The sequence below is a fragment of the Lutra lutra genome, chromosome 10 (assembly GCF_902655055.1).
Source record: "Lutra lutra chromosome 10, mLutLut1.2, whole genome shotgun sequence".
Classification (NCBI taxonomy): Eukaryota; Metazoa; Chordata; class Mammalia; order Carnivora; family Mustelidae; genus Lutra; species Lutra lutra.
In genome coordinates, this window is record NC_062287.1 from 101,549,472 (window position 1) to 101,560,824 (window position 11,353).

The following is an 11,353-nucleotide window of genomic DNA, read 5'->3' on the forward strand; positions in this document are numbered from 1 at the left end:
GCAGCACCATAGAGTCACGGCGAGAAAGAAGGTCACCGTGGCGGACTGGAAAGGCTTCCTGTGGCAAACACCTGAGAACGCACGCGACGTGGCCGCTCCACGTGTATGAGTTCCGACGTGGAGCCACCTGAGGACGACTGTTAGCTCTGCTTCGCTAGCTGGTCCTCACTTATTTGCTATGTCCCCTTCCTGGACGTAAATTCCTCCCACTCCCCCACAACAAAAGCTTCGTCCACACTCCACACCTTTCCTGCACCCCCGTCCACCCCGCCCACTCGTCGTCCTTGTCTCGTCTCCAGGCTCGGGTTTCCATTGCCCCGCACCGCAAGGAGGCTGGTCAATCCTGATTCCATTATCTAAATTCGTGCAAGACCCTTGACTCACAGGTGATTAAGGGCTGGGCCAGAAGCTGCCTCCCCTCGCTTAGCTAATGGAGTGGAATTGTGAGAGTGACTTCCTAATCAGATCAGCTCTCATTTCTAGCCTCTCAGGTGGCCCATCCCGGCAGAGAACTGTGAAAACCAATGCTCGTCCAACCGGGAACAGAACAGGATGTACCTGGAGGCTTGCTTCCCGGCTGGCCTGCAGGACCCTCCCTGGTCACAGCAGTATGGTAAGCACCATCCCCCCCCAAAATGGGGCGATACAACAGGTCTAGAGAGAAGGCATTAGGACATGGTTTCCAAAGTCAGTTCCCTTTATTAAATGTTGATTTTTCACAGACCAGAAATACAAAATAAAAGTAGAAATAGGCCCCCGTTAGGAGCTATAGGCCTGACCTCACATGACCCCTGCTGCAGCAACTTGAACAGAAGCAGCAGCCCGAAGGTGGGGAGAACAGGCCCAGGATTCCACTCTGCACCGCACTGCCCCACCCAATCTCTGCCCAAATGATAAAGAGCCACCCTTGGGAAGCAGAGGAGGACGCCTCCCCTGCTGCCTCAGCGAAGTGCATTCCACCAGGAGAGCCTGTCAAGATGGCACAAAACCCGAGGACTACATTTCATAGGAGAAACTGGTACAAAACATGGGTGGGGAGACTGCAGGTGTTACAGAGCAAGCCCAAGGAGAGAGAATTTTCCTCCTCTCTACTCATCAGATCCTGATGCCGAGTCTTCTGAGCTGGGGGGAGTACTGGCCAACTCCTCTTCTTCAGAGTCCTGAAAATCAAAGGTCTCTTAAAGGCCCTCCCAGGGAGCCACTTTTCAGTGGTGAAGGACCCCTAATCCCTAATCCCCACCCACCCCCAAATGCAGCACTGGCCTTCAGAACCTCCCATGTGCACCCTTACAGACCTACCAACCACAACCCAACCCTAGACATGCACCCCTCTGCCTCAGGTACCCCTCACCCCCAAACCTGACACACCTCACTCCGCCTTCTCTTCTTTTTGCTCTTGTTCTCTCCAGAAGAGCTCTCATCACTGGACACAAATTCCTTGCTCTTGAAGCTCTCACTTAGCTGCCTTGATGAGGACTTGGATGATGAGCTCCTTGAGGGTGTTGATTTCTTTTCCACCTTCACCTTTACCTTCTTCTTCTTCTTTGACTTGTCCCTAAAGCAGCAAGAGGAAAAAGGGCCTGGACCTTCAAGTTCACCCACCAAAATCAATCCACCCCTAACTTTAACAGGGCTTCTCTCACTCCCAGCCACACTGCCCATCTCACTATAAATGCAAACCACCAGCCGGGTGAGCCCCAAGTGCCCCAAGGGAGAGCCTCCTAAGTAAATAACCAGAAAAATCAGAGGCCAGAGCTTGAAGCGGTCTCATGTGCAGAACTTATTTGACATCCCTTGCTTCATCTCTAAAGTTTCATGTGAATTATGTTCCATCATAATTTTTTGTTAATTCCTCCACACCTTCAAATAAAACTAACTCTCTAGGAAAAGGGCCCCATTTATCCAGTGACCTTAGGAATTCTCTAGCACATTACCCATACTTGGGCAATTGCCTACCCAGACTTGAGAAGCACTGCCCAACAGCAGTCAGAGGTACCTATTATCTTTAACACCCCAATTCTCAACCTAGACCCACATAAATAGATGTCAAAAAGCACTTACTGGGCTATTTTGTTCCCAACACTCACCTCTTAGAAGACTCACCCCGGCCCCCTTCATATTCTTTCATGGCTTTTTCATATTCCCTCCTGGCATCCTCAGCCTTCCGATCCCACTCCTGTCACACACACACACACACACACACACACACACACATACCCACGAAAAAAAAGAGAAGAATGAGCCCTCTTCCTGATGCAGGCAACATCTAGACAGAAAAGGTGCACCGATGGCCCATCCCTGCCCCCTCTATCAGTTACTAAGTCGCCACCCCTCATCTCTGCTGCCATTCACCTCTTTCTTCTCTTTGGACATTCCCTTCCAGATCTCGCCTGCCTTCTTGGAAAGATCCGTGATACTGATGCCGGGATGGTCTGACTTGATCTTCTCTCGGCTAGCATTGAGCCACAGCATGTAGGCAGACATCGGCCTCTTAGGGGCATTGGGGTCTTTGCCCTTCTTCACCTACATAAAAATCCAAATGCCTTGAGCCATCCATTTCTCACAGACATCCACCCTCTCCAAAACAAATTATTTAGATCACCTGCTCAGAGAAAAAAAAAAATGAGAGGACTGAAGAGGCATAAAGCTAGACTGAGAGCTCCCAAGGCCAGGAACCCTGTCTCCTCCCCCTGCACCCACAACCTGGGACAGAAGCTGGTCTCCTAATTCAGATCTCCCAGAAGCTAATTAGTCCAAAGGCCAGAGAGAAAAATTTCCAAGATACTCCTCAAGGTCATATTCACTGGCTACACAAAGCAGCCCCAGAAGGACCACCTAACAGGCCATACTGGTGGTAGACAGGAAAAGGTAAAGGGAATGGCTCCCCACCACCCTTCCACTCTGAGTGTGCACCTCCACAGGCTTCTTGCGGCTTTTTCGGTCCTTGGCCATCTTGGCCTTTTTAAGCTGCTTCCGTTTCTTTTCATCCCGGTCACTGTCACCCTCATTACTAGAGGAGCTAGCTGAGGCGTTGCTGTCAAACCTGCCAAGGAGAGGAGGTTTAGACCCAGGAAGGAGAGCACCCCATGGCCACAGGACAGGAGGGAAACAAGTCTAAAGCTACCTGCCCAAAAAAGGGGAGGTGGGACCACAGGACAGCCTCCTGGCCACTGGTCCCCATCCTGCTTCCTCCTCACAGCTAAAGTGGCTTCAGCTGTCCCCTCCCCACACCTGGCCCCTTCTCCACACCCAGCCGTGGCATCAGTCAGCCAATAGAAGACAAAATAACGAGTGGGCTTCAGCTGCTCTCTTTGCTCATGGGCTGACCCATCCCATACTCTTGGGGACAGGCACTTGGGTCTTATCTTGCCTGGAACACGACCCAAGTACTCTTCACCACTTCCTTTGAGTTAGCTGTCTTAATCCACCCCAGAGTCTTTTCTGATAAAGAGATAATTACTATAGAAAAGGGAAGGGTCGCCTGGGTGGCTCAGTGGGTTAACCCTCTGCCTTCGGCTCAGGTCATGGTCCCAGGGTACTGAGATCAAGCCCCGCATGGGGCTCTCTGCTTGGCAGGGAGCCTGCTTCCCCCCCTCTCTGCCTGCTTCTCTGCCTATTGTGAGCTGTCTGTCAAATAAATAAATAAAATCTTCAAAAAAAAAAAAAAAAGGGGGGGACGTTTTAAAGATAAATAATATAATAAAATCAAATCTAGGGGCACCTGACTAGCAGTTGGAAGAGCATTCAGCTCTTGACCTCAGGATTGTGAGTTCAAGACCGCTTAGGTATAGATATTACTTTAAAAAAAAAAATATATACATATATATATATATATAAATACACATATATAAAACTGGAAACCGACCTCAGTCCAAGTCCGTCCATAACCATATAATTAAGTTCTATCGGATAGGCATGGAACTCCTCAGAAGACAGACAGACCTAAATTACACCCGTATGGTGCTGGATGATTTTTAAGGGATTTTTGCAAACACCTGCTCACTGACCTTCATAAGTATGTGGCAACCCGAACTAGCAAACTCCTATATACATATGCTAGGCCTATATATATGTATGTATATGTACAGATATATATACCATGTATCTACATATATAGCTCTACATATCTATTTGGGGTTGCGGGAGGTAAGTTGGGTTTTTTGGCTGCCCAACATTCATTTCCAATTCTTCTGGATAAAGAAAAATTCTTCCTAATTTTCTGTGGGAACCACCTTGCCCCCACTCAGGAGGGGCTCAGTCCACCCCCAGAATTTAAGGGTGGGTACATGCCTAGTTCTAGCACATCAGCACACATCCTGGTAAGGGGCAGTGACCATGCTGTTCACTGCTGCCCTGAGAGAAGAGGCACTTCTGGGTGTTAAACCAATAGCATTAAGCCTGCCCAGAGCTTCTGAGGGTCATGTGACACTGCATGGGCCAAACTTACCTAAAAATAAGAAAATCAGAGGAAGTAAAACAGAATCCCCACAACTTTTGAGCATCTGGATCCAGGTACCTGAAGCCCACTATATCCCTGGACTCTCCAGTTAGATGAACTTACAAAACTCCCTTTTATGCTAAAGTCAGTTTGAGTCACGTTTCTGACTTGGCAATCAGGAACCTTGATCAATACAGCAAGTGGGGGGACCGACCACCTGAGGTCCTAGGTGAGGACACAGAGACTCAACAACTCACCCCAAAAATCACAGCAAGGAAGTGGGCAGGTGCTGGCTCTTATTCCTATTTTCTCCCCACTTATTTTTTTGGTTTTACTATGTGCCTTAGACTTGCAAAGCCCTTGACAACTTCCAAAGCATTTCCGGTAATACCTCAGAAGAGGTCGCTCTTCCACCCTGGGTCAGTAGCTAACATTAAGACATGAGAAATGTTCAGATATCTTCTGGCCCCTTAAGCTTATACGCCTCCACCTCACCCCTGTGAGTGGAACCAAAACTCACTCCTCTGCCACGTCTTCCTCCTCTTCACCTGGATTGAATGACTCATCTGAAAAAGAACAGGATGCATCAGCTTTGCCCCAGAGACCCTGCCCCCCTCCCCAGATGTCCAGCTCTGGCCCCAGGCAAGAGCTTGACCGCCCTCGTGCCCCAGCACTGCTGAGGCGAGCCCACCGGTTTCTTCTCCTGAGTCATCGCTGCTGTCGTTGGCATTCTCTTCCCGGATCTTGCCCTCTTCCTTCATCCGCTCCAAGTAAGCATCGTGCTGGTCCTCATCAGAGTCGGCATACTCATCGTAGCTTGGGTTCATGCCCTAACCAGGGAAGAGATGCGAGTGAGGGCCAAGTCACCCTGGCGCCAGAACCCTGCACACTCAAAAGCACCCCCCAACCCATGCCTGTGAGTAGGATCAGCTCCCAGAAGACCCTGGGGCTGCATGGTCCACACACAGCGCCATGCAGGGCCTATGCCCGAGAACCTCCTGCCAACCGGGTTAGTCCAAGCCCCTCCCTCTCCCAGCCCCACTGGGGGCTCCTGAGGCAGCGAGACTGATCTAAAGTCATGCTGAGGAAACCTGCACCGGGAAGGGGGGAGGGTCACACGCACCTCTTTTTTCTATAAGGGTAAGAAGAAAAGACAGAGTGAAAAAGAAGGCAGAAGAATCCCTGCTCCCTGCACACCCCCGACAGATCAGAAGAGGCTCATCCTTCCCTCACACACAGGTACCTCTTTGAGTCCTCGGTTTTTGATGTTGAGTTTTTTGGCATTGACAAAATCAAACAGCTTCCCATACTCCTCCCTGTGAGGCGAGATGCACCAGGTTACTAGACAGGCGGGGCCCATGCCCAGGGTGGGCTGCACGCTATCCTAATACCCACGGGCCGGGACAGGTTTTTGGGTCGGGAGGTGATGACCACATTACCCAAGCTAACAGCTAGGAGAGCCCCCAGAGGACTGTGGTAAAGAAGGGTCAGACACTAGTCTCGAAAGGAACACGCAGAGTCTCAAGCGTCTGGGAAAGAAAAGGTGGGGAGGGTGTGTACCTACCCACCAGATATGCCCAAAGTAGGGGGGGACGTCACGGAAAGGGACATTTACACCTCTGTGCTAGTCTGAATTTTGTACTTCACAGGGTTGTCGTGAGGATGAAGTGGGAAGACGTTTGAAGACTTTTGGCCCACAGTGAGCACTCAATAAACATTAGCTGCTGTTTTCTCAGGCACAGAGCTCATTCCAGGAAAGGGAGAGATAGCGTTTCCTTCATGGGGGGAGTGAAGAAGGGCTAGTACTGAACACATTATATGGGAAACAATTTAAGAACAGAAAGCAAGCCAGGGAGAGGCTTTCAAAGGCTGACCACTCCAAGAAGGACCAATCCCAAGGAAGCAAAAGAAAAGTTCTGCTCAAGGCCTGAAAAATTGGGGAAGAGTCATAGGCCCAGAAAGGCCCCCACGCCATGCCAGGCTTCCCAGTAGAGGCTTGGTCCAGACCAGGATTCCCAGGAAGCGACTGGCAGAAGCTCTCACCTCTCAATGCTACTGAAGGTATACTGGGTGCCCTGCTTGGTCTCAATTTCAAAGTCAAAGGAACGAGTAGTGGTGGTACCACGGGCAAAGTTGACAAAGGAGATCTCATCGAAGCGGATGTGCACAGGTGGCTTGTGGACGTAGATGAAGCCCCGCTCCAGAGGGTAAAGCAGTCCTGAGCTTGCCTTGTAGGAGCAGGTGATGCACTGAGCTCCTGAGTGTCTGGTGGAAGAGGCAGGGAGCCCAGTCAGTGTCTCCCCAGGAGCAGGAGGCAGAGCCAAACGCACAATTCTCAGCAGTAACACACATGTGCTCAGGCCCTGAGGGTAAAACACACTATGCTGCTCTGATGGAGACAACTGACACCTGTCATGCTCTGACCCAACCAGACCCCTAGGAGACTGTGTTCCCGGCCCAGGAGGGGTTTACCAAGAAGACACAGCATAGCGCCCCCCACTCCTGCCCCCCGGTCAGGCCAGGATGCCAGGCTGGCACTCTCACCCTTGGAAGTTGCCTGGCACTGTGATCTTGCGGTTGACCAGCGCTTTCATGACCCGGCTAACCATCTCGTACAGGGATCCTGACATGTTCTTAGTGAGCCGGCCCTCAAAGCGCTTCTCCACCTCTTCCCTACAAAGAGAGGAAGGCGAGGTCACCGGAGCTGCTGCCTTCTAATGGCATACCAGTCTCCTGCCTGGACAGCGGAAGGACATGAACTCAAGGACATACTCACTCATTCATGTTGAGAGTCAACGAGATGTCCTCATCCTTGGAGAAGAGGAGGATAAGGAAGTGGTAACGGGTTTGGCCCTGCTTGATGGGGGGATCTAGACTGATCTGGTAAGAGCCAACAAGGTTTCACAGCGATCAGGGTTCCACAAGAATTGCTCATTAACCAAACACCAACAAGATAGATCTATTGGGCAAACACCAGGACGAGATCCAGCCCCCATGGTTTCTGCTTACCACAAAGAACATCTGGCGCTGGTCTTTGTGGGGCAGCAGAAAGAGACGCAGCACCGTGGTATAGGGGATCTTGTAGTCGAAGGTCTTGCCGTGAAGGTGCAGAAAGGTGGGGTAGATCCGAATGTCGTAACGGCCTCGGGGAGTCAGACACTGCAGCTCCCGGAAGATGCAGATGGCGTCTCCAGTAGCCTGGATCACATCCGCCTTAGACAGCACATTCTGGGCAAAGGCCTGCAAAAGTACACGCTGGTGATCAGGCAGCGGGGATCCTGCTTCCAGGCGAGCCAGGGCCTGCTCAGCACCATTTGCTCTCAAGGAGACCGGGGGAGGCCTCACCTCAACTGGGTCCACACCATCCTCCTGAGTGGGCGGCACATAGAAGCGCACCTCCATGAGGGACACCTCTGCGTCATCGTTCTGGTGGAATTCCAGTGTCACCTCGTTCTTGCCGGTGGTACACTGGGACACATTGCTGAGGGGTATCTCAAAGACAGGCTGGTCACCAATGTCAAAGGAAAGCAGCTGCCCTGAGGGGAAAGGGCTTATCAACCACAAGCTCCTCCCCTCAAGTCTGCATAAACAACAGCCCCGCCAGACACCCAAGGACAGAGCACTGAACTATTTGGCCGCACTGTACCCCAAGACCAGGCACAGTGCTTCATACACTATTGGTCCTCAATAAATTTATGATGAATTACAAACTGACAGGAAATCAGAAACAGTAGCAGAAAATGAGCAAAACAAGGTAAAGGCTACAACCCGTCATCCTACCTTCTTCTCCAAACCTCAGTCTTCCCCAGACTCACCACCAAACTTCACCGTTCCCCAGTTCCAGCCCTTCACACAGAGGTCCTTCTCCATCAGCTCAAGGCGATAGTGAGTTTTAAAGAAATCCGAGAGTTTCTCAAACTCCTGTGGGCAGAGGGGAGACAGAAGTCCCTACAAATCCTTGTGGCCTTAACACAAACATTCTGGGATTCTCTCTGAGAAACTGCCCTCAATCTACCTTCTATCAGAAACCCAGCTGTTGAAAGAAGCTATGGCCAGGGGCTGGATCTCAGAGAAGGGGAGGCATAAAGTATGGTCATCTCCTGGTCATGGGCCTACCCATGCTCTCTGACTTTATACAGGCAACACTTTAATGAAAGGGAAATTAACATGCAGTAAAGCATTTATCTCAAACAGTTCAAAACAGAAAAACAAACCTCAAACTAAAGGACTAAGATTCTGAATCTGGACAAAGGCAATGAGCAGAAACCACCAAAAAAATGACAATGGTAGAAAACCTTCTGGAGTCAAAGCACAAGACACCCAAGGCTGAACACTGCTTAATGGCCATAATGGCCCTGCTCTGAGGGGCCAAAACTAGCAATTACATGCTTATCAAAAGAGCCCCAACTCTTTCTAGAATACGACACAAGGTGGCACAGTAAAAGGAGGTTTATGGCCACAGGACATCTCACCGATTCTCGGAAGCCATCATACTTGTAGACATGGCCATTCTTCGTAAGCAGTTTAAGTCCGTGGCCCAGGGCGACACGGCGCCAGATGCCTTCAGTCAACTCGCCGGCCTGGATATTGTCCACTTTGCCCGTCTTACTATTCTTGAAAATGATACCCTGGCGGCTCAACCTCAGCCGGCCATCGTTCTATTGGGAAAACAGGCCCAAATGCAAGGTTACAATACACACTGTGTACGGGGCACAACGCCTACAAATGGGCTGGCCAGACCCTGATGCAGGACCAACAGATGCAGGGGGTAGGGTGAGGAAGAAGAGACAAGCAACCAGGAAATCTGGATCCTAAAACCAAACCCGGGCATCCAAAACCCCTGCAGGTCCTTAGTCTGCCCTTGGGATAGAGCAGCACGAACAGTCCCTCTCAAACTGCAATCCTAGAACTCCCATACAAGCGCTTTTTGAGTTACAGTGGCTCAACTTAGAATTTTTCAACTCTATGATGGTTTTAAAATGACACACATCTAACAGAAACCATAATTTGAGTTTTTAATCTGTTATCTTTTCCCAAGCTAGCAACAGGTGGTACAATCGTCCCCTGATGCTGGGCAGTGGCATCGAGCCATAAGCTCTCAGTAGGCCACACAATCCCCAGGGCTGATCACCAGGGTCAACAACCAATACACATACCACCCTTCTCTACCCGTTCTGTTTCACTGTTTCAGGACAGTATTTAACAAATTACATGAGATGTTCAAACTTTGTTATAAAGTAGACTTTGTGTTTGATGGTGTTGCCCAACTGTACACACACGGATGAAAACATTCTGAACCTGTTTAAGGCTAAGCTAACCTACGATGTTCATCAGGTTAGATGTTTTAAATTCGTTTTCGACTTAAACGGTATTTTCAATTCACGATGAGTTTTTGGCGATGTAACCCCGTTGGAGGGGCAGGAAGATCTGTATGCATTGCCCTTTGTTGGGGGAAACACCAACTACACATTATCCTCCCGCTCCTTTTCTAAAAAAGCAACATCATCAAAGCAAGATCTTACTAATGGACGAGTGGTCTACTCGGCCTTCCCTCTCACAGCCTTTACTAAAAGCCCAGGTCCTTCTTACCATGGAGCCTTTCACCTCCTGATAGACGTCGTTGAACTCCAGTGTTTCCGCCATACTGATCTGCCCCTGTTGGCCTCGATTGGGAGCTGGGCCCCAACTCCTGGATGGGTGTGCGGGCACTCAGCACGTTGGGAATCTGAATTTAAGTGGGGGCTAGACAAACATCAAAGACAACATCTCACTCGGCCCACGGATGGAGCCAGGTGGCATGCCCTGGCGGAACCTGGGATGTCTCAGAATCTCCTCTGCCTGGGAACCTACAGCGGGCCCTGCAGACCTCAAGGAGTCAGGCCCAGCAGGGGCTGGAGAACCCGGCTTGGAGGAGCGCTTACAACGGGACCCGACACCGGCTCGGGGCGCTCCACCGGGTGCCATGGCAACGGGCAGCAGAACCCCGGGGCCTGACCCTCAGCCGCGCCCCGACCCAGCTCCGAGTGCAAGGCTTCCCTCCCAGCACTCCCACCGCGCCGCGGCCCTGGACCCGCGGCTCCCCCGCCCCCTAAAATGGATTCGCCCGCTGCCCGTGGATTCGAACGCGGAACGGTCCATCTTGAGGATCCCGCGGGGGGAGCGGGGCCCGCGCCCTCTCGGGGCACGGGGCCGGCGACCACCCACCTCCTCAAGCTGCAGCCTCGCGACGGCCCAGGTGCGGGCGGTGGGCGCGCAGGGGGACGCGGGAGGGGGGGCGGGGACAAGGGGGATGGGGGGGACGCTGGGGAAGCTTTTCCCGCGTGCGCGGCCCCGCGTCCCGCCACCGGAAGCCGTGCACGGACCATAGAGAGGGTGAGCTGGCTAGAGAGACACGAGCCCGGCCCGCCTACGAGGCGGCCTCCTAGAGCGTCAACCGCCCAGGAGGACCTGAAGGAAGCGGAGCTGTGATTCAACTCGCACTGCGTGGCACCTGATGAGAAGATGGGAGGGTGGAGGGCTGCTTTAAAAATTACACCTCTCCAGTGGAGGACTAGGTTCTGGAGACAAATTCTGTAGTTTTCTCTTGTCGGGCTTCCCACGGACGCGTGTGTGTGTCTCTCCCAGGCCGCCCTGCACAGGGGTGGCCCCTGGAGTAGTAGAAAGGTGTCTGTGGGGCAAGAAGACAAACATTGCGCGCTGCGGAGAGAAATGAGCCGCCCGCACCCGGGGTGCCGGCGTCACGGTGACTGTCCTAGTTGCCCCGGCGCCCAAACACTTAACTTCGGAAAACGCGGTGTCGGGGAGGCCTGGAGGAAGCTGGCGGATGGCGGGGTCAGATTCCCGCGCTCGAGTCAGTCCCCTCAGAGCCCGCCCGGATTCGAAACCCCGTCTGCGCGGCCTGGAGGCCCGCCCAGG

General features: G+C 52.0%; 1 protein-coding gene across 3 annotated transcripts; it reads right to left on the bottom strand.

Moving 5' to 3' along the window:
• Positions 1–676: 676 nt before the first annotated feature.
• SSRP1 (structure specific recognition protein 1) lies at positions 677–10,796 on the bottom strand. 3 transcript variants are annotated; one of them, XM_047690496.1, is made up of 18 exons: positions 10,643–10,796; positions 10,028–10,163; positions 8,911–9,096; positions 8,254–8,359; positions 7,784–7,974; positions 7,448–7,678; positions 7,215–7,318; positions 6,983–7,111; positions 6,482–6,703; positions 5,682–5,754; positions 5,562–5,570; positions 5,130–5,268; positions 4,959–5,004; positions 2,914–3,043; positions 2,353–2,523; positions 2,088–2,176; positions 1,369–1,555; positions 677–1,160 (listed from the first exon to the last, which is right to left on the bottom strand). In XM_047690496.1, the coding sequence occupies exons 2-18, from the start codon at positions 10,079–10,081 to the stop codon at positions 1,089–1,091; spliced, it is 2,139 nt and encodes a 712-aa protein (XP_047546452.1). In that variant the 5' UTR covers positions 10,082–10,163; positions 10,643–10,796; the 3' UTR covers positions 677–1,088. The 3 variants fall into 3 exon arrangements, with proteins under 3 accessions (XP_047546452.1, XP_047546453.1, XP_047546454.1); XM_047690497.1 differs by having other exon boundaries at positions 10,028–10,180; positions 10,643–10,793; XM_047690498.1 differs by lacking the exon at positions 5,562–5,570.
• Between the last annotated feature and the right edge of the window lie 557 nt (positions 10,797–11,353).